At 62.4% G+C, this 26597-nt stretch overlaps 1 protein-coding gene across 1 annotated transcript in view; it reads left to right on the top strand.

Annotated features, from left to right (window-relative positions):
* The first annotated feature begins 8312 nt into the window (after positions 1 to 8312).
* CPT1A (carnitine palmitoyltransferase 1A) overlaps positions 8313 to 26597 on the top strand; it is a 52487-nt gene continuing 34202 nt past the window's right edge. The window contains exons 1-3 of the mRNA XM_056131998.1: positions 8313 to 8418; positions 22398 to 22547; positions 25130 to 25269. Coding sequence (XP_055987973.1) covers positions 22407 to 22547; positions 25130 to 25269 — 281 coding nt within the window. The 5' untranslated portion in view covers positions 8313 to 8418; positions 22398 to 22406. The remainder of the gene's footprint in view (positions 8419 to 22397; positions 22548 to 25129; positions 25270 to 26597) is intronic.

Genomic DNA, 26597 nt, shown 5'->3' with positions numbered 1-26597 from the left:
AGCGATGAGGTATCTGGGCAGCAGGAGTGAGGCAGTTGGGCTGCAGGGGTGTGGCAGCTGGGCAGCAGGAGCGGGGTGGCTGGGCTGCAGGGGCGAGGGTGCTGGGCTGCAGGGATGAGGTGGTTGGGCTGCAGGGGTGTGGCTTCTGAGCTGCAGAAATGAGGTGACTGGGCAGCAGGGGCAAGGGTCCTGGGCTGCAGGGGTGAGGTGGCTGGGCAGCAGGGATGAGGTGGCTGTGCTGCAGGGGCGTGTGGCTGGGCTGCAGGGGTGAGGTGGCTGGAATGCAGGGGTGTGGCGGCTGGGGTACAGGAGTGAGGCAGCTTGGCTGCAGAGGTGTGGTGGCTGGGCATCAGGGGCGAGGTGGCTGGGATGCAGGGGTGAGGTGGCTGGGCATCAGGGGCAAGGTGGCTGTGCTGCAGGGGCGTGTGGCTGGGCTGCAGGGGTGAGGTGGCTGGGATGCAGGGGTGTGGCGGCTGGGCTGCAGGAATGAGGCAGCTTGACTGCAGAGGTGTGGTGGCTGGGCATCAGGGGCGAGGTGGCTGAGCTGCAGGGGCGGGGTGGCTGGGAAGCAGAGGCGAGGTGGCTGGGCTGCAGGGGCGAGGGTGCTGGGCTGCAGGAGTGAGGCAGCTGGCTGTAGGGGCGAGGTGGTTGGGCTGCAGAGGTGTGGCGGCTGAGCTGCAGGGATGAGGTGGCTGGGCTGCAGGAGTGAGGTGGCTGGGCTGCAGGGGCTGGGCTGTGGGGTGGCTGGGCTGTAGGGATGAAGTGGCTGGGCTGCAGGGGTGTGGCGGCTGGGCTGTAGGGGCGAGGGTGCTGGGCTGCAGGGATGAGGCAGCTGGCTGTAGGGGCGAGGTGGCTGGGTTGCAGGGGTGGGGTGGCAGGGCTGCAGGGCTGAGGTGGCTGGGCAGCAGGGGCGAGGTGGCTGGGCTGCAGGGCTGAGGTGGCTGGGCAGCAGGGGCGAGGTGGCTGGGCTGCAGGGGTGAGGTGGCTGGGCAGCAGGGTCGGGGTGGCTGGGCAGCAGGGGCGAGGTGGCTGGGCAGCAGGGGCGAGGTGGCTGGGCAGCAGGGGTGAGGTGGCTGGGCAGCAGGGTCGGGGTGGCTGGGCAGCAGGGGCGAGGTGGCTGGGCTGTAGGGGCGAGGTGGCTGGCAGTAGGGGTGAGGCGGCTGGGCTGCAGGCGTTTGGCGGCTGGGCAGCAGGGGCGAGGTGGCTGGGTTGCAGGGGTGGGGTGGCAGGGCTGCAGGGCTGAGGTGGCTGGGCTGCAGGGGTGAGGCAGCCGGGAGGCAGGGCTGAGGCATGGGGCTCCACCCCCAGCCTGAGCTTCAGCTGCTCGTGAACTTGGGCTTTTGATGAAAAAAGGATCAAAGAAGCAAGTCCTTCCTGCTCCAGGCAACAACCCAACACAGGCTCTAGGGAGGGAAACACCAACCGGCCAGGGAGCCCCAAGGTCTGTGCTCCACGGCCCGGCCCCGTTTGGGGACGGGGTTGTGTTGAGCTGCAGGCCGTTAAGCCAGACAGACTCAGGAAGAGTCGTTTAACCCTTCCCGCCCCCATCCCCCATCCCTATTCAGGCAGAAAACACATGCAGCAAAGACCTGCAGGGCAGCATTATGATCAGAACCTCAACTTGACCCCCTGGCCCTGGGCACAAGGCAGGGAGGAAGCCGACAGGGCCTTTAAGCCCGTGCTCGGACCTCTGTGGGCCCTGCGCTGCCCTCATGGGCGCTTCCCCTGGAACTTGGCATCACCCTGGGGGCAACTTCCTCCCCGGAGTTCCCACAGCTCCTTGGTTTGGGGGACAGGCAGAACCCCCAGCAAGAAGCAGCGCCACCGGTCACCCTCCCCCTGCCCCCGCCCGCCTTGGGCTCCTCTGAAAACAGCCCAACAGGCAGCACCGTCCCCCACCTGGGGCCGCCCCCCTGAGGAGCCTGTGAGGGTTGGTGGGGGGCTGGTAGTGAAGACCCTGGGTGCATACCTTTCCGTGTCAGAACTCACTTCCACCCCTCCAGCTCCTTGGGGGAAGGTTGGGGCCACACCAGCCTCGCTCACAGGCGCTTCTGGGTCTGTGCTCACTCCTGCCAATGCCTTAACTAGTGTACTGGCTCTGGGCTGGGGGTCCCTGTCCTAGTGAACCCCACCTCTCCCTGACCTGGGTGACTCCCCTCACACACTTTTCAAATTTTTGTTTCTTTGTTTCTGGGCCACACCCAGTGTTGCACAAGGGTTCCTCCTGGCTCTGCACTCAGGAATCACTCCTGGCGGTGCTCAGGGGACCCTACGGGATGTCAGGGATCGAACCTGGTCTGCCCTGTGCAAGGCAAGAGCCCTCCCTGCTCTCTCTGCTACTGATCTGGCCCCCTGACTCTTTCTGTTGTTGAGAGTGAGGTGTCTGATGGTTGGGGACAAGGGTGGTGTTGGGGACGGGGCACACAGACCCAGATGAAGCCCCCCACGCTACCACTCGAGTCACGTCCCCAGGTCACCTCTAAATCTTTCCATGGGTTTGGTTAAAACATTAGCGGGGTTGGAGCAATGCGGGTTCGATTCCCAGCATCCCATATAGTCCGCTGAGGACCGCCAGGAGCAATTCCTGAGAACAGAGCCAGGAGCAACCCCTGAGTATCACTGGGTGTGACCCAAAAAGCCAAGCACCCCCTCCAAATCTGCCACTCAGGTCACAGCAAGAGTCCAGCAGGAAGAGCCTTGCACACGACTGACCCAGGTACTAGCCCTGTTACCCCATCTAGTCCCTCAGCCCTGACAGGAATGATGGAGTCAACCCTGAGCACTGATGCGTGTAGCCTGGAGGCTGGGGGGAGGGTGCACCCCTCACCCCCAACTTGCCCAGGGTCACACAGGCAGCACCAGCTCTATCACTGAGGCCCCAAGGCCAGATCACGCGATCACGCGATCACACATGTGTGCTCACAGCCCCATAAGCTTCTTCACCTTCCCCTGCGCCTCCCACCCCGTTCCCTCCCCCCTCCCCCCAGCACAGAGCTGGGAACAGTTGTGGGCACTGCCACGCACGCACCTGAAACAAAGCATGACCAAACATGCAACCTGGAAAGGGCCAGGGCGCGTCACGTGTGGGGGGACATGTCAGGCCCTGGGCTTGATGCCCGGGACTGCAAATAAATAACCGAGTGAATAATACAGCAACCAGCAGGCCCGCCTGACAGCGGCAAAGTGCAGTGTCAACTGCTTCCGCCTGAGGGACCCTCATGCACCCCGTGGGGCCCCCAGAGTCACACAGCCAGCACTGCCTCTGTCCCTGATGCCCTGAATCGGGGTCACGCGTGTCTGCGGCAGCCCGTGTGCTTCACCTATGTCTGTATTGCGGCTTCTTCCCCCGTTCCCTGGCTGCTCAGTCAAAACCCGGGGAGAAGCCCCAGCTCACCCCTCTGGTGCCCACGGGCATGGGGTTGGGGTTCTAGGGGTTGGGTCATTTGAGGGAAACTTCTGCCGATGGTTTTGTTCGCTCTTCACTACAACACACGTTTTCCATCCTTCTTTTATTTTGGGGGGGTGATGCTGATGAGGTCAAAGTAGCAGTGGGCATCTCTGTTCGCGATTCCCAGGTTCTTCCGTATTTTCTTCCATATTTTCAAGAACGGAAATATTAAATAATACAGATGCTCAGGATCAGAGCTGGAAAGTAGAAACGTTTACTGGAAAGTAGAGAAAAGAAAAGGAGGTCCCCAGACGGGGAGGAACTTAGCATAGGATTAAGTTAAAGGGAACTTTGTGTGTGTCCTCTTAAAGGCTCCTTGCATGCTTTATCGGTTGACAAGGATTTACACGAGATGCCAGAAACTCTCAAGGATTTCCAGCTGGTCTAAATCTCTCTGGGCAGTTTTTATGCCCGTTATCTTAGTCTCCCTGTCGGCCTAGGCTCACCAGGACAGAGTTTTAAGATCCTGGAAATCTCTGACCACTGGGCAGGACTTGGGAATGAAATGTGTCAGGTCATGGAGGACAGGGGCCAAGGGGAAAACTGTGGCTTTCTTCCTCACTGGCCAGGGGAAGATCTCCCAGGCCCAAATGCCAATGACCTCAGTTTCCCCGTCAGCCTAGACTCCAGGACTGCCCATTATCTTAGTTTCTCTATCAGCCGATGTTCCAGGGTGGAGTTTTATGTTCCTGGGAAGCCCCGGGAATGCCAAGACAGAGCCTCAAATGTGTGTCAGGTTGATGGGGCAGAGATGGAACATCTGGAGAGAGAAAACTGTTTCTTCCTCACTGGCCAGGGGAAACTGAGGCTTCCTCTGTCAGGGGTTGGGTGGGGGCACAACAGGTGATGCTCAGGACTCACTCCTGACTCTGCACTCAGGAATCACTCCTGGATGGGCTGGAGTGATAGCACAGTGGGGAGGGCATTTGCCTGGCATGCGGTTCAATTCCCAGCATCCCATATGGTCCCGTGAGCATCGCCAGGAGTAATTCCTGAGTGCAGAGCCAGGAGTGACCCCTGAGCAACGCCAGATGTGACCCAAAAAGAAAAAAAAAGGAATCACTCCTGGCAGTGCTTGGGGGAGCCAAATGGGATGCTGGGAATTGAACCGGGTTGGCTGCATGCAGGGCAGATGCCCTCCCAGTTGACTTGTCATTCTGGCCTCTCCTCTGATCCTCTTTAAATGCCAGGGAGGAAGGGCCCTGGCTGGGCTGTTGGGCAAGCCTTATTTATTTATTTTCATTTCGGGGGCCACACCAGCAGTGTTCAAAGCTTACTCCTCGTTCTATGTTCAGGGATCATTCCTTGAGGGAACCTGGGGACGGGATGCTGGGAAATCGAACCTGGGTTGGACACACGCAAGGCAAGGGCCCTCCCTGCTGTATTATCTCTCTGGCCCGATATCCTTATTTCTTTTTTATTTACTTGGGGAGAGTGATTTGGGCCACACCTGGCAGTGCACCGGGGAACCATGAGCGGTGCCAGGGATGGGACTGGCGTTGACCACATGCAGGGTGGGCATGTCTGAGCTCTCTGGCCCTGCTAGTTAGGACTCTAAGCCCGGGGAGGTCAGTGGACCAGGGGACCAAGCAGATGCCACCTGGCTCTGAGCTCAGCGCTTCCGTTGGCTCCGGCCTTGGGTGACTTCTGAGGTGCTGGCGTGGACCTACTTCCTTTCACACTCGCTGACCCCAGGGTTGCTGGCCAGAAGTGCGCATGATGTCACCCCTGATGTGGACACACTGCTCACTGCCTACGGGGACTCTGGCTTCCAATTCAGGGTGGGGTAAGGCTCCTGGAGGATGGGTCGGGAAGGCTGAGGGGACCCCTTTGCCTCCCCTGGGAACCAGATGCTGAATCCCGAAGTCACATGCTTTTGGATCCCGACCTTCTGGGAAGCCGCCAACAAGATGCGGCCCAAGAGCCGGTGGCTGGCTGGAGCCGCAGTCTTGGCAGGAAACGGGGCTGATATGTCTTGTGTTACAGTTGTTCCTCTGCTGTCGCCAGGACAATGGCACTCCGCCTCTGTATTCTTGAGAAAGGAGACTTGGGGGCTGGTGACGCGGACAGGACAGTGACAGCAGGCGAGGCGTTTGTTTACAGTCCAGTGGCTGACCCTGACACCCCATAGGGTTCTCAAGTCCCGCCAGAACCGGGAGTAAGCGGTGAGCACTGCTGGGTGTGGCCACAAAACCAAAAAAAAATCCTCTTAGCTTAGAGTTTGGAACTCAAGGACTTGTGCACAGAATGGCCGAATTTCTGGGTTTGCTCCTAAAAAAAGGGGGTACAGGGACCCAGAGCGAGAGTACAGCGGGGAGGGCATTTGCCTTGCACTGCACTTGGTTGACCCCGGGTTTGATCCTCGGCTTACCATAGGGTCAGCCGGAAGTAATTCCTAAGCATCACTGGGTGTGGCAAAAAACCCAAATAGTAGTAGTAGTAGTAGTAGTAGTAGTAGTAATATTTCAAAAATTTTAAAAAGGGTGTGGGTGCGGGTGCAGGGCCAACATGTTGGGGCTAGCTTGGTCATTGGGAGCTCCACTCTCATCGCTATGCCTGTCTCATTAAACTTTTACATGTTTGGCTTTTTTCCACAAAAAACTATTTTTGGAGTTATAAAAGGGACTCTCTCAGGGTTAATTAAAACATCACATGCAGTAAAATAAAAACTGTTCCCTCATAGCCACAATCCGGCAGCGGGGCGAATACCTTAAATTCTGTTCTAGCTAGGTTCTACAATAGATATTCACATCCGGGAAATTTTGGGTCCAGAGGGACTCAGGGACCAGACGCAGCTCAGAGCTCCCCCGGGGCTCCCCGCCCTATTGATTAGGTGCCCGGGCTGGTGGCCCCAGGGAGCTGCAGGCCGAGGTGTCGCCCTCGCCCGGGCTCATGCTGGCCGCTCCCATGGCAGGACGCGGGCGCTGGCCTGGCGAGGCCTGGCCTGCAGGTGGCCCGAGACACGCGCGCGGGCCCGGACGGGACAAGGGCGCAGAGCCCGGGAACGGGCGGGGAACAGAGCGGATTGCGCGGGCGCCCGAGCGGCCCCACGCGAGGGGGAAAGTGACCTTGGGTGGCCACAGCTGCCTTTCTAGGGACAGGAAGGAAGGGCATGTGAGGGCACGGGGTCAGAGACCTCGAGGCAAGTGCAGGGGGAGGTGCGGGCGTCACTTTGGCCCCTGGAGGGCGGATGCATCGCCCCCTCCTCACCTCCTGAAACCTGCAGGTTGGCGGGTAGTGACCGCTCAAGGCAGCGGCGGGGCTGCTGCGGGTTTGGGGGGTGTCAACTTGTATCCTCTCTGAGCAGTGCAAATTAAACGGGGTGCAGGGGTTGCTAGGTGCAGGCGTGGGGGAGGGGAGGGATACTTGCTTTTCCTTTTACCCCGCCTCACCCATGCTAAAAGAAAGTGAGGAGAGCTCCCACACCGCCTTATAATCATGACAAAGATTTAAAAATTCAATTAAGAGGCTGGAGCGATAGCACAGCGGGTAGGGCGTTTGCCTTGCACGTGGCCAACCCGAGTTCGATTCCCAGCATCCCATATGGTCTCCTGAGCACCGCCAGGGATAATTCCTGAGTGCAGAGCCAGGAGTGACCCCTGTGCATCGCCAGGTGTGACCCAAAAAGAAAAAAAAAAGAAAATTCAATTAAAAAGGAAAATAGTCCATCGTGAAAGTGCACGGGGAGGCAATCTTTGTTGTTGCTGGTTTGGGGCCTCGCCGAGCTCTGCGCTGCGCTGGGGGCCCCTGCGGTGATGGGGATGGAGCTGCCCCCTGCACCCCCCACTCCCCCACCGTGCGCAGCTCACGCGCTCCAACCTCTCCCCAGTGCGTCTCCAGAGGGACGACAAGAAGTGTCACCAAAACGTCCCCCAAGTGTGGCAGACGCTGCCCTTTGACCTCTGCTTGCTTCCCTTCGGGGATCTGCCGGGAACAGCCGCTCCCGCGGGGCACCGGTTCAGCTTTATTAAAGGAGCGGGGGAAGGTCCCAAAGGTTCCCGGAGGCGCTTCCCGCCGCGCGCGCCGTTGGAAGGAAGGAAATCCGGGGACAGATGCGGTAGCGCCCGGCGCCTCGGGGAAGCCTCAGGCCGCGCCACCCGCCCGGGAGAGAAAACGCGACAGTTCGAACGCGCGCCCGTGACGTCGCGGCGGGCAGCGGGGCGGGTCCCGGCCGCGGCTTTCGTTTTCTCTTCTGGACCCTTCCGCGGCCCGCGGCCCACCCTGCACCCCGCGCCCAGGGGCGCACCGAGCCCCCGCGTCCCGCCGGGGCGCGCGCCTGCAGGCCGGGCCCGGGAGCACCGCGCGCCGAGTCGCCCGGGGCCGGCTCCGCCCCGTCCCGTCCCCGCACAGCCGCTGCCCTCGGTCCAGCCGGTTCCCCCGCGGCCCTTCTCGCGAGCTCAGTGCCCGCTCGGGAGGCTCCGGGGTCATCCCGGCCCCGTGTCCAGCCCTTTCGCTTCCGGGCGCCCACTAAATGTTGCCCCCCCGAGGCCGCGGCTGCCGCTCGGGGTCCCACGGGGGCCGCGGGCTCTGCAGAGCGCCCCGAGTGGGCGTCCGGGGGTGCTGGGTCGGGGGCAGCAGGCGTCTGGGGGTTGGACGGCGCAAGGCCTCAGCTTTCGCCGGCCGGGAGCTCCGGAGTCTGCGCTTGTCTCAGAGGGGGGAAACTGAGGCTCGCAGGCTGCGGAAGCTCGCCGCAGCGCCAGTCCGGAGGAACGTGGAGGCGGCGCGCGCGCCCGCGCGGGCCTCAGTTTCTCCACCTGCCACGCTCCCGGGGCGCCCCGCCGACGCCCCGCCCCGGCCGGCGCCCCGCCCCGCCCCGCCCCCCGCCCGCCGGCGCCGCAGCCCCGAGCGCCGGAGCCAATCGGCGCGGCCGGCGTCGGGCGCACCCGGACTCGCCCGCGGCCCTCCCGCTGCCCGGCCCGCTCGCCGCTGCTGTCCGCTCCGCCGCCGCCGCGCCTCGGAGCTCCCCCTCGGTAAGGCCCGGCCGCGGCCGCGCGCCGGCGGGCACGGGGGGCGGGCGCCGCCCTGCAGGAGGCGGCGCGGCTCCGGGCCGGGGGGCGCGCGGGGACCCGGACCCGGCCGGCCGGGGACGCGCAGCTGCTGCCGCCCGAGGGGAGCCGCCAGGTCCCCCCGGGACACCGGGGTGCGGACACGGCCGGAAGCGGGAGTGGGGCGGGGACTCCCCACTTATGACAGTGGGTTGAGTCCCGGGGGGGCGCAGGGGACAGCCCCGAGGTCGCTGCGCGCGCGGGGCCGGACTGGTCCCGTGGGCAGCCGGAGGGATGCTCGGCTCCGGACATGGCCGAACGCTCTGGCCCGGGGCCAGGTGGGTCCCGAGTTCTCTCCCAGCCCCGCGGAGTGGGTGAGGCCCGGGGTTCCGACGGAGCGCCGCGCGTTACAGCCCGTGGTGCGCGGGAGCGCGGGTGATGCCCGGTCCTCTGGGCCGGGGTACTGGGGCGTCGGCTCTCCCGCATCGCCCCGCATCCCGCAGTGGCACGGGTCTGGGGGCTTCTGCGCGTGTGCCGTTCCCCCTCCGCCCCCCACTCCGAGGCGGGCCTCCGCGACCCTCTCGGTCCCTCTCCCCTCGCGGGTAGTTTGGGTCTGGGCAGGGGTCCTCCGGGTACCCGGGCTGGCCCCGTGCGGGCGCTCCTGGGACCGTCCCCGCTCGAGAAGGTGCGTGGAGCGGCGGAGTCTCTCTCCACGCCGTCGCCGCTGGGCAGCGTCTGGACACGCCCAAGGCGCGGGGACTCCCGGTGTCCCGGTCGCCCGCGGTGGGCTCGGGCTGGGTGGCTGGGGTCTCGGCTTGGGTCCCCGCAGTTTGGTGCTGGGCGAGGCACCTGGGTGCTGGGGCCTGGGAGATCTGACCAAGGTCGTGCTGGGTCCCCCCCCACCCCCCCCCCCGGTGTCCGCACCAGGGGTGGGGGCGGGGGCGGCACGTGACCGTGACCGGGCCTGTGCGAACTTGGCCTTCGAGCCCCGACGGCGGGACCCGGAGGCCCGGAGCGGGGCGCGCTCGGCCGGGCAGCCCAGCTGCCCCCCGCTAGCCAAGCGCGCGCGGTGTCTTTATAATGTAAATCGGGGCTCGGCTTTCCCTTACCCCGGAGGGGACAAAGATGAGAGCCGGTGCCACTTCCCGAAGCCGAGGGTCGCAAGTGCCCGGGAAGTAGCCAGGTCGAACCCAGAGGGACCCCGCGCGCCCGCCGGGGACACGCTCACGTCCCCTCCTCTCCGCGCCCGGCTGAAGGACAGCGCCGAGCCGGGAAGCGGTAACTTTTGTCGCTGACCGAAGAAAGTGAAAATCAGTTTTACCCCTGGAAGCGGGTATTTTGTTACACTATTTTCTGGCCCCGGCGTCCGATTTCTGGTCCTTCCAGATCTTCAGGCTGGTGCGATTCCGTCCGAACCACAACGCGGAAAGAATAACGATAATAACAATATATAAAATGGCCGCACTCCGCGGGTCCGTAATTGGGCCTCGCCCCTTCCCCCCACCCCCACCTTCCCGAAGCCTTCAGGGGGGCTGGCAGCGCGCGGGGATTAGTGCAGATGCTGGGGATTCTGGCGAGGGAGGGTCTGGCGTTAGGCCACCGGGGCGCGTCGCGGGCGAGGGAACCGGTGCGGGGGCCCGGGGTGGCCCCCGGGGGGTGGCCCGGCCCGGTGCGCCCCGGGGTTCCTTGGCGAGCCTCAGTGACGGGGCTTCCTTCCCCGGAAGCATCCCTGCCTGGCCTGGCCTTGCGCTGGCCACTCGGGTCCAACAGCTGTTGAATGGACCGAATGAAATAAACGAAAATAAATCAGGGTGGGAGGGGGCGCGGGGCGTGCGCGCGCGCGCGCGGCGCCCAGCCTCGGTGCCAAGGCGCCCGTCGGGGTGGCGGCGCTCCGGGTCCACGCGCGAGCCCCGGCGCCGTGTCGAGCCCGAGGTGCGGCGGGGATGCAACCCGCTCCCTGCCGCCGCCGCCGCCGCCGCCCTTGGCCCGACCCCGACCCGCTGCCAAGGCCGGGCCCCTGGGGAGTCCCGGGACCGGGGCCCGAGGCTGGACGCCACGGCCGCGCCCGGTGCCCATTCATAGAAACACCGCGGGCCGCTCCGCGGGCCCCGCCGCCGCCGCCCGCGCCCTCCCCCACCCGCCCGCGCCCCCCCCACGCGCCCCCCGCGGCCGCCCCGCGGCTCCCCGCGCCGCCCCCGGCGATGCGCGCCAGCTCGCGCCGGAAGGTTCCTGCGGGCACGGCCGGTGGAACCGGATCTGAGCGGCCGGGCCGCGCCGCGCGGGGGCGGGGTTCGCGCTAACCTTTCCCCTAGTTTTCGCCGCCGTCACGTGACGCCGCCGAGCGGGGGGTGCGGGGGTGCGGGGGGCGGGGCGCCCCGGCCGCGCGCGCCGCCGCCGCCGCCGCCGCCGCCGCCCGGGGACGCGGGCCAAGGCTGCAATTACGGACGCGGCGGCGGGAGGGGGAGGCGGCCCGGCCGCTGCCGTACTTTGATCGTTTGCATTTTTTCCCTTTGTTGGAGAAATTGTTTAGTCACCCCGGCGTGGTTCAGAGTGGGTCGGGGGGGGGTTGGGGGGGCCCCCCGCCCCCGGCACCCCGACTTCCGAGCCCGACTGGGGCTTTTTCCGCAGAGAAGCGGCCCTCGAGGTAGGAAGTTGGCGGGGTTCAGCGCCCCCCCCTTCCCCCTCCATGCACGCGGGCCCGGAGTCCGGCTTTGAACTTGAACTTGAGCGGTGCCGGGGGAGGACGTCTCTGGTCTCCGTTCCCGACTGTTTGCAGATGCAGCTCCCGGGCTGAGCTGGCCGCCGCCCTCACTCCCCTGCAGAAGCCGTTAGCCATTTCTTGGACGGTTCTAGAAATAGAATGGGTTGCCCAGGGCACGTTGTGGTGGTTGTTTTTATCGGTTACTTAACACAGGCGGGGAACATTTCCTTCTATAGCCCCAGTATCCCGTGGCCTTCCGTGAACTTCACCTTTTACCCCATGCAAATATTGGGCGAACGTCGCCAACGTCACTTGTTACCCCATGCAAATATTGGGTGGACTTTGGGCTCCCAGCGCGCCCTGGGGCCGGGCCAACTACCCTTTAGGGGCCAGGAGACGAGCCGCCGAGTGTTCTCTCGGTGGAATCGACCACTTTCTGTGGGGTTGTTTTTTTGTTTTAATTCCAGGCTTGTTTGGGGGAGTTAATAATTGAACGTTTATCATTGCAGAGTGATGTGTTGTCCCCAGGTGGATGGCCCCGTGGTGGGTTGGGAAATACATGGCACAGTCCTTTCCGGGACTGGGCCAGCTGTGGGGCCTGCACTGCGCTAGGTACAGGGAAGGAGTCGCGCCCCCCAGTCTCTGTGGCAACCGTCCCAGGAAGCCGGAGCGCCTGGATTCGCTGGTGCCTAAGCTCCACCTGCACCTCTCTGCCCTCCCCGCCCAGTCCCGGCATCCAGCAGGCCTCATCGGCACATTGGGCAGATATCTGAGGTACCTGGATTGTTCCAACCCTGGAGCAGGGCGGACTGGGTTGGTGGACGTTCCGGAAGGGGCAGCAGGAGAAGATCTTGCTCTAGCTGGTTTCCGTAATCAAGGTTTCAACCAGACACCTGCAGGCGGTTTTGGTCCAGACCCGGGGGGGCCCTGGGTCAGGGGTCCCAGGTCAGGGGATCGGCGACTCCCACCAGGGCTTTTGTGCCTGGGGCCTCCTGTCTTCCCCTTGGTGCGGTCAGCCGGTTGGACAGAGAGCTCCCATGCAGTGAGCCGTGGAGAACAGGATGTATGGGGCTCTGCCCGCTTCCGGGAGGGCTTGGTCAGCCCTCCTGTCCCCCCACTAAAGATTTAACATGTTGGTGAAACCCACTTGCCTTCATCGCCATGTCCTTCCCCTATGTTGTCTCTGTGATGACAGACTGGGGTGCTCGTTGGGGACACAGGGACATAGGCTCAAGGCTGGGGCGGGGGTGTGGAGGGGTGTGGGGGGATGGGGGGGTTGGGGGTTGGTGGTTGAGATAGTGACACTTCCTGCCCCTGGTGCTCCCAATTCATTTTACTTACCAAGGGGTTCCACCCCCAGGGGCCATCCCTGCAGTGATCAGGAGGCCCCTGGAGTCCCTGTTGGGGATTCTCAGCCCGCTGGACTGGAGCCTCAGAGCAGGGGCCCAAGGATGTGGTGATACTGAAGTCTGGGTGACGGGGGTCACCTGCGGTCCCACCCACCAGTGGTGGTATTTGGGAGACCATGTGTACAGGGCATAAACTGGCCCCCACCCCATCCCCTGCACCCTTTTTTGTGGTGCTTATACTCACCTGATGTGGTGTAGTGGGAAGTAGGCCCTGGGGGTGGCAATTGTAGCAGCTGCCAGGATCGGACTTCACTCATGAGGGTCCCTGGGGGGTTGAACCTGGGACCATGTGCTACTAAGCATGTACTCGAACCCCCTGCATTGTTTCTCTGGGCCCCAAACTAACTTGCTTGCCGGTTGTTTTGTTTCTGTTTGGGGCCACACCCAGCAGCGCTCAGCGCTTTCTCCTGGCTCTGTGCTCAGGGATCACTCCTGGCAGGGCTCTGGAACCCTGTTCAGTGCCAGCGATCCAGCTGGGGTGGTGACTTATGCAAGGCCAGAGCCGTCCCTCAGTACTCGCTCTCTCTGGTCCCAAGGAACCTCCTAAAAACTTTTGGGGCACCCCTGGCGATGCTCAGGGGATTCCTGGCCCTGTTTGGGGATCACTGCAGGCAGTGCTCAGTGACCTGCAATCGAACCCGGGTCAGCTGCGTGCAAGGAACAACTACTCGCTTTGCTGTCTTTCTCTCTGGTCCCCAGTAACCTTGTCTCTCAGGCTCTCCCCTGCTCTGTAGTTCCCCTTCGCTTTTGGTGAACCGGTGTTGATAAGATGACACGCTTGTAGCAGCTTTCTGGGCCATCTTCTCTAGTGCCCCTCTGAGGGTTTTGTTTATTTGGTTTGGGGGCCCCATTCAGAGATGCCTAGGACTTACTCTCATTTCTGTGCTCAGGGAACCCTAGGGTGCCCGGGATGGAACCCGGGTCGTCAGCCGTGTGTACGATCAGGCCCTCCCCGCTGGACTGTCGCTCTGGTCCCATCCACGGTTTCCTGCAGAGTTTAGGCTTCCTCCAACTTTCCCGACACTCTCCTGTTGTCACTGTGAGGGACAATCAAGTGCACTGGAAAATGGGCCGCCACCCTGCTGAGCCCCCACGACAGAGCTGGGTGACCCAGGTCAGGGGGGTGCAGGGAGGAAGGTTGGGGAACCACATTTATTTCATTTTCAGGCCACCCCGGGAGGTGCTAGGAGCACCTAGGTGAGTCAGAGGTCACTTGGGGGTTGCTTCCAGTGCCATTTGGGGCACCCCACTGTGTTGGGGAATGAATTGGGGTTCAAGCAGCCCCTGCGCATGGCCTCATGAACCATCTCTCTGGACCCTACTCGGTCTTTTCTTTTTTCTCCCTCCCTTCATTCCTTCCTTCCTTCCTTCCTTCCTCCCTCCCTCCCTCCCTCCCTCCCTCTCTCCCTCTCTCCCTCCCTCCCTCCCTCCCTCCATTTGTCTCTTTCTCTCTTTATGGTTTTTAGGGCTACCTGATGGTGTTCAGGGCTTACTCTCAGCTTTGCATACAGAGATCACTCCTGGTGGGTTCGGGGGACCATATGGGGTGCTGGGGATGTACCCGGGTTGGCTGCGTTTAAAGCAAGTGACTGCCGACCGTGCTGTCTCTCTGGCCAACTCTGTTTTTTTTTTTTGTTGTTTGGCTTTTTGGGTCACACCCGGTAATGCACAGGGGTTACTCCTGGCTCTGCACTCAGGAATTACCCCTGGCGGTGCTCAGGGGACCATATGGGATGCTGGGGATCGAACCCAGGTTAGCTGAGTGCAAGGCAAACGCCCTCCCCGCTGTGCTATTGCTCCAGCCCCCCACTCTGGTTTTTGTTTGTTTGTGTTTGGGGTCCGCATTCAGCAGGGCTGGCTCCTGGCTCTGCGCTCAGGAATCGCTGCTGGCGGGTTAGGGGCCCATATGGGATGCTGAGGATCGAACCTGGGTCCGTGGGTGCAAGGCAAGCGCCTTCCCACTGTAACATCTCTTGGTCTGTATTTTTATTTTTTTGGTTTGGGGGCCACACCCGATGATGCTTAGCAGTTACTCCTGGCTCTGCACTAAGGGATCACTCCTGAGGTTGCTTGATGGGAGTGGAAAATGTGGGATGCCGGGGATCGAACTGGGTTTCCCCGTGTAAGGCAAGCGCCCTACCTGCTGTACTATCGCTCCGGCCCCTGCGACCCAGCTGGGGAGTTGGTACAAAGCTCTAGTGCATATGGCTTGATGCAGGAGCCCGGGTTTGATACCCATTGCCAGCCCTGACTCAGCATCTTTCCCTGCGATGCTGAGAGAGAACAGAGCCCCCCGCTTTTTTTTTTGCTTTTTGGGTCACACCTGGTGATGCACAGGGGTTCCTCCTGGCTCATGCACTCATGAATTACTCCTGGCGGTCTCGGGGGACCATATGGGATGCTGGGAATCGAACCCGGGTCGGCTGCGTGCAAGGTAAACACCCTACCCGCTGTGCTATCACTCCAGCCCCAGAACAGAGCCCCTTGCACGCAGGAGCCGAGGCCAGGGGACGTCCGCGTGGGGGCTGATCGCTTTGGTCTTGAAGCACCCCTCCCTCCGGAACAGACAGTGGGCCCAGGGTCTCCTTGACTTGCTTGTAAGAGCCCCCCTGCAAACTCACCTGATCTTGGGGAGAAACAGGCAGAGCCATTCACAGAGGGGGCTGGGGGTGGAGCCCCCAGATGAGCCCTCCCAGGGGAGCGGAATCCCTGGGTGGTCCCTCCTGCATGAGCCCGTCTCAGGGACAGCCCATCCAGAACCTTCCAGGAACTTTTGTGAAGAGTTTGGAGTGAGTGCTGGGGCCAGGCTGGTGCTTTGTGACTGCCCAGCACGGAAGTTCCCCAGTGGTGCCTGGGGGTAGGGACGCAGCATCTATGTGTAGCCCTAAGCTTTCGTTGTTTCATTTTGTTTTGGGGGCACCCCTGCTCAGGGCTTCCTCCTGACTCTGCTCCAGGATCAGTGCAGGCAGGGTTAAAGGGTCCTGATGGGGTGCACCCCTGGCAGTGCTCAGGGCTTCCTCCTGGCTCTGTGCTCCAGGATCAGTGCTGGCAGGGCTCGGGGGTCCTGATGGGGTGCTGGGGATTGAACCCAGGTTAGCCTGTGCTGTACTGTCTCTCCACTGCCCACCCCCTATCTTAGGCTGGGGATCGGGACCTCAGGTAGGGCCGTGTCACCAAGTGTGAGGGCCACGGAAGGTTCGGTAGCTGTTGAAGACGTCTGAAGGCATGATGACCTGAGATAAATTCAGTCAGACACATCCGGAGTCCAGGTGCAGTTCCCAGGCAAAAACAAAGGAGGGGGAGGGGCGGATGGAGGGGCTGGGGTGGAAAAGGCAAAATCCTGGGGTAGATAAAGCAGACCCCCCCCCACCCCGGGCGGGCCACCCCAGGCTTGCTCCCAATCTAGACCAGGCAGCCACTCCCTGCTGCGTCACGGTGACCCGCTTCCTCCAGAGAGAGGGGAACTGTGTCCTGCACCCCCCCAATCCCCGTACCCGCTGCCCTGAGCAGCTGCCTCCTGCAGGCCACCTTTTCTCTGGGGACACTGTTGGACGCCCTGGGTGGATGTATCGGAGAGACGCGTGGGAATCACTCTGCTCCAGTCACCGGCTTTTTCCTGCCCGTCCGCGGCTGACCCAGTTTTGGGTCTGTCACGTTAGGAATGTGAAGTGGAGCCTTGAGGGTCACCTCGAGGAGCTCTGGGGTGCGGCCGGTGGATCTGGGGGTGGGCCGGGGGCTCAGGCGCGCTCCGCAGAGCCTTGACGGTCTGTGTAAGGGGGGGACAGTGGCAGCCTCTGGCGGCGGGGGGGAACTTGAGTGGTTGCAAGTGGGGAAGTTGGAGGTCCCGTAGCTGAAGCTATGGCCAAGACTGGGGCAAAGGAACGTTTTCTAGCCGCGTTATTCGAAGCACCAGGCTGGGGACTGAGGCTTAAGTAAGTCGTGTCCATGTCAACTGTTAAATCTGGCTGCTGTTGATACAAGGTGACAACAGGTTGGTTACATATTTCCCTTGCTACAGTGTTACCTTGGGAGTCCGGGTCCCCCAGGCAAAATAAGTAATAGTTTATTATTTGCCTTCAGTTTCAGGGCCGTTTCCACACGGCAGTTTTCCTCGGGCTGTGTTTTGAAATCTGCTCGGAGCTGGGATTAACCTTTTCCCCGATTTGTGCCCTGTCTCGGAGTTTCGGGGAGCCCAGGGCTATGTGTGAACTGTGGCTCTTGGGGGTTTGGCCAGGCAATGTCTGACTTGCAAGCGCGTGGCCAGGGCGGTTGGAATTGTGGGCTCTGAGCTCCTTGGGGCATAGTTTTTATCCTTTTTTCCCCCCACTTCCTTCGGAAGAATTAATTGTGGAGAAAGAGGGCGTCGAAGCTTTTGGGGACGATGGTTTTGTTTTTTGTTTTGCTTTTTGGGTCACACCCGGTGATGCTCAGGGGTTGCTCCTGGCTCTGCACCCAGGAATCACTCCTGGCGGTGCTCAGAGGAGGATCATACGGGAGGATGCTGGGAATCAAATCCAGGTCTGCCGCGTGCAAGGCAAACACCCTTCCCGCTGTGTTATCGCTCCAGCCCCTGAGGACCTGGGGACGGTGTATTGACCGAACACCTGGGGGCCAGCAGCAGAAGTGAAGGTGATTGAACTGGAGCGAAGCTGGCCCTGACCTGGAGGTTTGAGCAGAGCATCATTGACTGGGACCTGGAGAGACGGGTCCTGGGGGTGTATGTCCCCAGGTGGGGACGGGAGCCTGTGCTTTGGGACCGTCCATGCAAGGGCTGAGCCTGAGCTGGGCACCAGGTGAGGGCCTGTGGGAGCGGACGGGGCCCGGCCACCGGGCAGGTGGCAGGAAGGTGGCAGGAACGGTGTGGGGCGGGTGGCGTGCAGGCTGGCGGGCCAGAGACGTGGGTAAGCGCCTCAAAAGTAGGTCGCCCCCCCAGCATCAGCCTCTCCTGGATCGTGGTGCTATTTTTCTGGGAGTGGATTAGCATAAGGGGCTTAAGGGCTCTGGCCGGGGGCCTTGGTGACAAGCGCCTCTCCTTCGGTGGCCCTCAGGCTTTCTTGACAAACTTTTTTTCCCTCTGGGGACTGGAGTCAAAATATAGCAGGTAAGGCGTTGGCCTTGCATGCGGCTGACCTGGGTTTGATCCCCGGCACCGCGTTCGGTCCTCCGAGCTGGCCAGGAGTGATTCACAAGCACAGAGCCAGGAGTAGCCCCTGAGAACTGCAAGGTGTGCACCCCCGAACCAAAACTAAATAAGTAAATAAAAACTTTGTTTTTGCTTTGGGGGCATCCCGGGCAGGGCTTTGGGGCTGCCCCCAGCTTGGTGCTTTGTTCTTACTCAGGGCTCAGGGGTGCAGGCTGTGGGGGGGGGGGGGGCGGAAATCAGAAAGGGTGTGTGAAGGAAGTGCTCCATGCCTTGGCCTCCCCTCCTTGGCTCTCGCGCTCGGCCGGGTGGGTGCACCCCCAGTGCGCTCCAGGCGAGGGAGCTGCCCCCCCGCAGCTGACCGGGCTCTGCATCCCACGATGGCAGACTCTCTAGACATCTCCCTGGCCACTGTGGCAGGGTGGGGAGTCGGCAGTCGTGTCTGGTTTGACCCTGAGCAGGCTGGCAGGGACGGTCCCTAAGGCCTCACTGGTCCCTGTCCTGGGAAGAGCATCACCCCCATCCCCCTGGATCTTCCGGTCACTCTGCTGGCCCTGGCTGTTGGACATTGATTGGAGGGAAGGAGTGCGGCCCAAAGAGGTCACTTCGTAAGATTGACTCGGTTTCTCTGGGGGGTTCCTGGTTCCGTGTCAGAACCTGGTGATTCTCAGGAGGCCAGAGGTGTGTGTGTGTGTGTGTGTGTGTGTGTGTGTGTGTGTGGAGAGGGGTTTGTGGTGGACCGGGGACTGACTGGCATATGTCCCTGAGCTGTCACCCTGACCTTTTCTTGGAGGAAAGAGGGGTCCTAAATGGTGCCCAGGGGGCCTGGAGGTCCCTGCTGGCCACAAGCACCCCATGGACCGGCAGTTCAGTGCTAGGTCTGGGAATCCAGTATGCCAGGCGATGAGGGGGCACAGGTAGGGCACCCGCCGCGACCCCCGTGCTGCTCTCCTGGGCCCCCTGTCCTTGCCTGCTGTTAGTTCTGTTTGGGGGTCACACCCTTCAGTGCTCGGATGGAACCCAGAGCTCCCGCTTCTCTGAGGTCGTCTGTGCCCAGCGCCCCTCAGGGTGCTCAGCTGCGCCCAGTTCTCGTTCCTTCTCTGCTTTTTCTCCTTCTGCGCATTTCCCACCTGCACTCAGCCCCCCTGCACCCGCCCAAGAAGCCAGGGACCCCTCGGGTGGCTCCTCCCCCAGCCAGATGCCCGGGTGGCATTTACTGTGGGCTCAGCGGCCACTCTGCCCAGCATCGCTTTGAGACTCGTTGACCGGCTTTACTACTAGGTGAACAGGCAGGGACCGATCAGGTGGGCTTGAACCCCCAAGGCAGAGTGCCGGGGGTGCAGAGGGGCCGGAGGGCACACGACTACACTCCCCAAGCCCCAGGCAGGAGGCCACCCTGGGGTGCCCTGTGTCCCGGGGCGTGGCCAGAGCTAGGCATGGACCTGGCTGCCAGCTGGCCATGGGGCCCCTCCCTTCTTCCTGGCACGTTGCCATCCCTGTGGTGTTGGGAGGGCAGGATGGGGTGCTGTTCCGGGGTGCGTGCCGGCCCTCAGAGCCGTGTCCATTGACACTGTGAGCCAGGCTGGCCTCTCTGGGACAGGGGTCCCCCCGGGCAATGCTGGGCGTGGCTGGGCGTCGTGGGCGGCAGGTGGGGTGGGAGCTGCACCTGTGGCAGGTGTGCCACGCCGACTTGGGGAGTTGCGACATGGGTGTGGGGAGCAGGGGCGCGTGCGTCCTGCTGCTGTGACCTGGGCGCTGTGGGCGCGCTCCCAGATTCTCCCTGGCACCCGGTCGGGCACCCCCACAGGCGCTGAGGACAGCTTGGCTGGAGAGTGTCAGTGCCCGCTGCGGCCGACGCGAGTTTGAGGCACTGATGTGCGTTTCCTGAAATATTCGGGGCTCCAGGTTCTGGCCCCAGCAGCATCAGGGAGCAACAGCCCCCTGCCCCTGGACCCGTGCCCAGGGGGCCTCGTGGGACCGGTGCTTGGTTCCGGGGTCAGCGTGTGTCCGTGAAGAGCTCAGCTCTTGCTGCTGTTCTTCGGGCCACACCCTGTGCTGCCCAGGCTCCCTCAGGCGCTGCTCTCAGGAGTTGCTCGTGGCGGTTCTCAGGGGACCATACGGGGTGCCGGGGACTGGACCTGGGTCAGCCACGTGCAAGGCCAGGGCCCTCCGTGCTGCACGGTCTCCCCAACCCCAGAACTCAGCTGTCACCGGACATCTGCTAAATATTCAACATTGTTTCCTGGTGGCCAGGAGGTGACAGTTACTGATTTGGCGGTGCCCTGGGGGGGGAAATCACACATCCTGTCACATGTGGATCACACGTCCCGTCATATGGGCAGCGCAGGCTCTGAGTAATGGTTACTTGAAGGAGCCCTAGTGGAAACGGGGTGCCGCGGTGCGCCCATTGTGGAGCAAGAGGGGCACATGTCCCCCCCACCCCCATCCCCTCATTGTAGTGTGTGTGTGTGTGTGTGTGTGTGTGTGTGTGTGTGTTGGAGGGTGGGAAGCGCACGCATGCATGAGTAAATGTGCATGTTGCCTGCATGCATGTGCGTGCGTTTGTGTGCACGTGTGTGTGCATGCGTGTATGTGCGTCCGTGCGTGTGTGTGCATGTGTGTGTGTGAGCGGTTCAGACATCAGACTCGGGGCTCGTGCATCAGTCTGCACTTCATCACGGAGCCGCCGGCCTTTCAAGTCTCTTTATTGCGCTCTAACTCACAGCCTGCCCAGCCACTGCGGCACCGAGCCGAGCCGGACCTGCCCGGCTACTTTTGCCATCCTACGCTGGGAAGGCTCCTGCCTTAGCCCCCGCCACCCACCCGGCCCGCCTCCCTCCTGTCCCCGCCCCTGGCTATTGTCCTGTTTGCCCCCCCTGCCTGGTTCCGGGCTCGGGTGCTGGTGCCCTGCTGTGCCCCTGGGCACAGGGTTCCAGGTGGCAGCTGCTCGGTGCTTTGCTGCCTTATTCAGCAGCGGCTGAGTGGCCTGTGAATTTCCTGCCGTGAAGCCCCAATACGGGGGGCAAGACGCTGGGCTGCCTCTGCCCTGGACACCGGGGACCCGGGCGGGTGAGCAGGGGATGCAGTTCTATGTGAGCTTCTTTCCAGACCTCGGGTGCGTCCGGGAATGGAGGTTCCGGCCCACGTGACTGCGCGCACCCCTCGGGGATGGGCCTGGCTGCTCGTCCAGTGGGGCCGGCGCCTCTTCCCCCAACCCCCAGCCCTGCGTGCCCCGCTGTCCTGCCGCCTTTTGAGCCCTGGTGGGGTCCGGGTTGTGGGTGGCAGGAAGTTGTGACCGGCTGCGTTGCTGGCGGCCCCTGGAAAGTGTGCGGTGGGGGTTTCCGCTCCTCCTGCCGGGCCTGGCTCCCTGGTCGCCCTCGAGGCTGCAGGGCCCAGGCCCGGCAGAACAGCAGCTGGTGGGTTGGGGGTTGCATTTGCAGTCAGGGGACTTCTGGCCGCGATGTGACAAGCGCAGCGTCTGCTCTGCTCCCTCGGGGAGGGGGGGCGCGGGGTGTCTCCTCTGCCGCTCCCGGCAGGGTGCACAGAAACAACAACCAAAGAGCCGGGCTGGGGTGGGCTCTGGGTGAATCTTCCGCCACTTGCGAGTTTGTTTAGAAAAATCTGGGGTGTGTGGGGTACGTGGGGCTGCTCTCATGTCAGCATCCTGCAGTGAAGTGTGTGTGTGTGTGTGTGTGTGTGTGTGTGTGCACGCTGCTGTCAGTGTGTTACTGGGTCCTTGCACTGGCTCGGACCACATACACGTAACATGCTCACTCACAACACACACACACTTACATGTACACATACACAGGCACACATAAACACACACCCCGATACACGCAACACACATAACACAAGCATGCACACTAATGCACACACTGATACACACATGTGCACTTGCACTCACACATGCGCTCATGCAGACGCACGTGCATTCACACGCACACGCACACACGCTTACATGCATATTCACATATACCTTCACACACCCCTTATACGTGCTCACACACATACCAACACTCACCTACTCACACACTCAGCACCCCCCCATGCATGCACACACTCTCACACACTCACACACACACACACATACATGCGCGCGCGCGCGCGTGCACGCGGGGCTCTCGCTGTGCACAGCCTCTCCTCCCCTGCTCACTCCCTTCCCCGCTCGCTGCAGACAGGTTTAGACAGTTCCAAGGCGACGGTGCTGCCCTGCCAGGCTCCCCCTGGACGGTTGGCAGAGGGAAGGGAGGGCAGCCCGGGTGAGCGGCTGCAGCCGCCAGGGCTACTGCATCAGGAAGCTGGCAGGATCGCAGGTCAGGGGCACCCAGAATGTTCCGAGAAGGGAATTGCACTGTGCTTTTCCCTGTGTGGCTGGGGTGTGTGTGGGGAGGGGGTGCTGGCCCAGGCGCCTGGGTCATGTCCTACCCCGAAAAGGAGAAGGGAGAGTATGAGGGAAAGGAGGAGGAGGAGGAGGAGGAGGAGGAGGAGGAGGAGGAGGAGGAGGAGGAGGGGAAGGGGAGGGGAGGGGAGGGGAGGGGAGGAGGACCTGGCCTCCCCCAGTAGCGGGCACCGACCCCCTGAGCGGTCTGCCTCCGGGAGGGACATCCGTGGGGTCCTTCCACGCTTGGCTTCGCTCAAGAAGAATCCGCAGTTCGCTCCCGAGGGGGCAGCTGGGGGCCCCAGGTGAGACTTCCCTCCCGTCTCCCCCCAGAGCAGGAAGATGGCGGAGGCGCACCAGGCCGTGGCCTTCCAGTTCACCGTCACCCCCGACGGCATCGACCTCCGGCTGAGCCACGAGGCCCTGAAGCAGATCTACCTGTCGGGGCTGCACTCCTGGAAGAAGAAGTTCATCCGCTTCAAGGTGCTGCGGGGCGCCTACCTGGGTTCTGGGCGGGGGTTCGGGCCGTCCCCAGGGTCACTGCAGCCGGCGCCCTCTCTGAGGCCCAGGAGCGCTTCACCCCCAGGGCTGTGCCCATGCCTGAGAAGCCTCTGGGGGTGAGTCCGTAGCTGGGCGGGGCGGGGTGGGGGCTTGGGCAGCACAGCTGGACCCTGGCTCCGTGCAGGCCATGCACTGTGAGCCCACGAGCGTCAGTGAGTTGTTTTAGCGCCCAGGTAACTGCACGCGCCCGGTCCTGTTTCACTGAGCGCAACTGCAGTTCTGCTGTTCCTTTAGGGGGGCTCTGCTGACGGGGCAGGAGTCCTCAGGACACTGTGGGCAGTGCCTGGCCCTGCGGTACCAGGCATGGAGCTCGGGGTTTCCCACCTGCCCGGCGAGCGCCTTGTGGCCGAGCGCCATCCTGGCCGGCCCAGTTGTAATTCCTGTGTGTGGTTGCTTTGTTTGGGGGCCACAGCCACAGTGCTCAGGCCTCTTCCTGTTTCTTCGCTCAGTGCTCAGGGGTCCCTCCCGCAGGGCTCAGGGGACCGCCTGGCTGCTGGGGACAGAACCTGGGTCAGCCGCATGCAAGGCCAGCTCCTTCCTGCTGTGCTCTCTCTCCGCCTCACCCCTCCCCATTGTAATTCCTTTAAAACACCCCCAAAGGAGTGAATGAGTGGACACAAGAACAATACCGATGGTGTGCGGGGCGTGTGTGGATGTCCCTCATTCCGTGCTCCCCGAGGGCTGGGGGCACCGCCCTGCGGGGTCCAGCCCTGGGCACCCTAGCAGCTTCCTCTGACCAGTCCCCGGCAGCGCTGGGAGACACCCTGACCTGATGGAAGCGCCTGAGCTTGAAGGGCCCCGGGGTGAGGGCTCTGCAGCGGCCCCCAGAGTGTGGTTCAGGGGCACGGGGAGGCATGCCCGGGCTGTTGGTGACCATGGGGCCAGCCTGGCTGGGTTCCTGTCAGCAGCCTCAGCGGGTACAGGGTGTGTGTGTGTGTGTGTGTGTGTGTGTGTGAGTGTGTCTCTCTGTCAGTGTGTCTGCATGTGTGTCTCTCTGTGTATCTGTATATGTCTGTGCGTGTGTGTCTTTGTGTCTATGTGTGTGTCTGTGTGTGTATATCTGTGTGTATGCACGTGTGTGCTTGTGTGTCTGTGTGTCTGTGTGTGTCTCTCTGTGTATATCTGTATATGTCTGTGTGTCTATGAGTTTGTGTGTGTGTGTGCGCATGTGTGTCTCTTTATGTCTCTGTGCACGTGTGTGTGCACATGCACGTGTATGTGTGTGGGGGGCTACCTTTTCCAGGGCTCCCGCTTACCTGCGGGAGAGGGGCGCCCCTGCAGGTGAGGTAGAACTGGGGAGGCGTGTGGGGACGTGGCCGGGGCTACGTGGCCAGGCAGGTGTAACTCGTCGTCCGCTATCGGACCCTGGACAGGTGGGCCCAAGGTGTGGCAATCACATCACTGTGGGCTGGGGTGGGGCGGCTGAGGGAGCCACGTCCTGGCAGGCTGATGACACCCAACTGCCCTGCTCTCTGCTGTCGCCAGATCCCCCTGCCTTATCTCTGCGCGTGTCTCCCAATCTCTGTTTATCTTTGAAGAACATCATTTGTAACCGCGGGAAGCTTTCACCAACCTCCGCAGAGTCCCTGCTGCAGTTCCGCCAAGAGGGCGTTGGCTCTTCCAAACCAAGTTCAGATAAAGCTTTTTTTTTTTTCCCTTTTCGTGTACAGAGGCAAAAAAGTTCTCCAAGACCCAGCTCTCACACTGAGTCTGCCCTGTGTGACAGCACTGCCCAAAATGCACCTAGGGGCCGTGAGCTAAAGCTTCGAGGGGCCGGGGCGATAGTGCAGCGCAGAGGGTGCTTGCCTTGCATGCAGCAGACCTGGGTTCGATTCCCGGCACTCCATAGCGTCCCCCGAGCACTGCAGGTGTGATCACTGAGTGCAGAGTCAGGCGAAATCACTGAGTGTGACTCAAAAAACAAAAAGGGGGCAAGAGAGACAGAGACGGGGGCGGGGGAGAGAGAGAGAGAGAGAGAGAGAGAGAGAGAGCTTTGAGGTGAAGGAACTTGTGGGGTAGGGAAGAGACAGTTAGGAAGAGACACTTAGGAAGAGCCAGTTCTGCTTCCTGCCCATTGTCCTTCCAATGGATATTTTTTTAAATGGTTTTGGGAGCAGGGCCGGGCCAGGCAGGTGTAACTCATCGTAATTCTGTAATTCTGCACCAATTCTCAGTATAGCGAGTCCCTTCAGACACACTTTGGGGTATAGACAGTGGGTCTGGACTCCGGGGCGCTGGAGTGGTCTTGGAGTGAGTCTGGGGTGTCCTCAGTGGGTGCAGCTGGGGGATGCGACTCCTGGCTGGCTCTGACACCTTCGTCCCCAGGGGTGCCGCCTGGGAACCCCCAGCTGCTCCCGTGGGTGACACATGTCCTGGGGTCCCCGAGGCAAAGCTCTCGGGAGATCTGGCGCTTGGGTAGGTGGGGGGAGGCGTGCAGGAGGTGCCCCCCATGTCCCTGCCCGGAGCCACCGCCTGGCGCTGCTCACGGCCTGTGTCTATTCCAGAATGGCATCATCACGGGCGTGTACCCCGCCAGCCCCTCCAGCTGGCTCGTCGTGGTGGTGGGCGTGATGTCGACCACCTACGCCAAGATCGACCCCTCCTTGGGGATGATCGCGAAGATCAACCGGACCCTGGACACCACGTAAGGCGCGTCGGCTCTGCGGGGCCCTGGGCATGTCCGGCACTGGCCAGGGCAGCTGAGGAGACCCCATGTGTGCGGGGGGGGGGGTGTCCACCCCTTCCATCCTGAGAGGGGACAGTGACAGTGCTGGGGAGCTCTTCACCCGGGTCACCCCAGTTCCGAAGTCCCTCGTGACAGGCGTCCCCCCATCCAGGCTCGGCTCCCGGCAGCTTCCTTCCACCATTGATTTTTCCTCAGAGGTTGAATTTTGGCCGGGAGGTGCCCTTGGCTCGGAGTTCTTTCTCTGGAGGTCCCAGTGCCTGGCACCCCCATGCAGGGCGTGGCTGGGACCCTCTGAGGTCCCCCGGGCTCTGTGTCATCAGATGCCCAGTCAAGGGGTGACCCACCTGCCTCCTCAGGCTGCCCCCTGAGAGCACCCCACAAGCCCACCGCAGGACAAACGGCCTCTCTGGGCCCCTATCCGGCCGTGGCCCCTCTAGGAAGCCCTTCGGCATGTGCTGATCACAAAGGACTCGGCTACTTGGGATGTGGCTGGCTGGACTCTGGGTTCGCCTTGTGGGGTGCAAGTTACCTCAGCAGATGTTTTCGGGAGATCCTGCATCCTTGTCCACTAGTCCTGAGGGACATGAGCTGGGGGGACACCCTAAGGGATGGGGTGCAGCTGGGGTATCCTGCCTTCCCCATCCATGGTTGGTCTCATCAGCCACTGGTGGGTGGATGCCAGCAGGACCCCATCGGGAAAGCAAGGCGCCAGAGAAGCCCCCGAGACCGTGGGAAGAGAATGAGCTGATGGCCTCGTGCCCGGACCCATTCCATCCTGGAGCCCCTGGGGCTGGGGGTGACTGAGGCACATCCGGTTCACCCCCTAGTTCAGCTGCGCCTGGACCAGTCTCCAAGAGACTAGAGTGACGCTCCCTCGACCTGGGCTGCCGGGGGCAGGTGGGGGGCACCCGTCTCTGGTCTCTGTGGCCCTCGCTGCTCTCCCCGAAGTCCCCCCGCCTACCTCCTACCTGCCCCTGCCCCGGTTCTTCTCACACAGTAGGGCTTCGACCAGGAACGAGTTCTATTTAGAGATGGTTGGTTCAGGCCTTTCCTTATCCAGGCCCTTATGTGGTTTGGCTCCTGGCTAAACCTGCCTAGTGAGCCGGGCCACCCGGCTGGCCCGGTGGGAAGGCCAAGTCTCGGGGCAGTTCTTCCGGGCATGGGCGATTCTGGAACATTCTTGCTGCGAGATTCCCAGGGCCGTGGGTTTAGCAGAGGGGCCTTGTCCATCCCCTGTGGCCTTGAGGGGACACATCCCTTTGAAAGAGCAGCCCTGCTGACTTCCT

The sequence above is a fragment of the Sorex fumeus genome, unplaced genomic scaffold, assembly GCF_029834395.1.
Source record: "Sorex fumeus unplaced genomic scaffold, SorFum_2.1 ptg000093l, whole genome shotgun sequence".
Lineage (NCBI taxonomy): Eukaryota > Metazoa > Chordata > Mammalia > Eulipotyphla > Soricidae > Sorex > Sorex fumeus.
The sequence above is the reverse complement of the archived record's forward strand: the minus strand, read 5'-3'. Positions and strand labels throughout refer to the sequence as shown.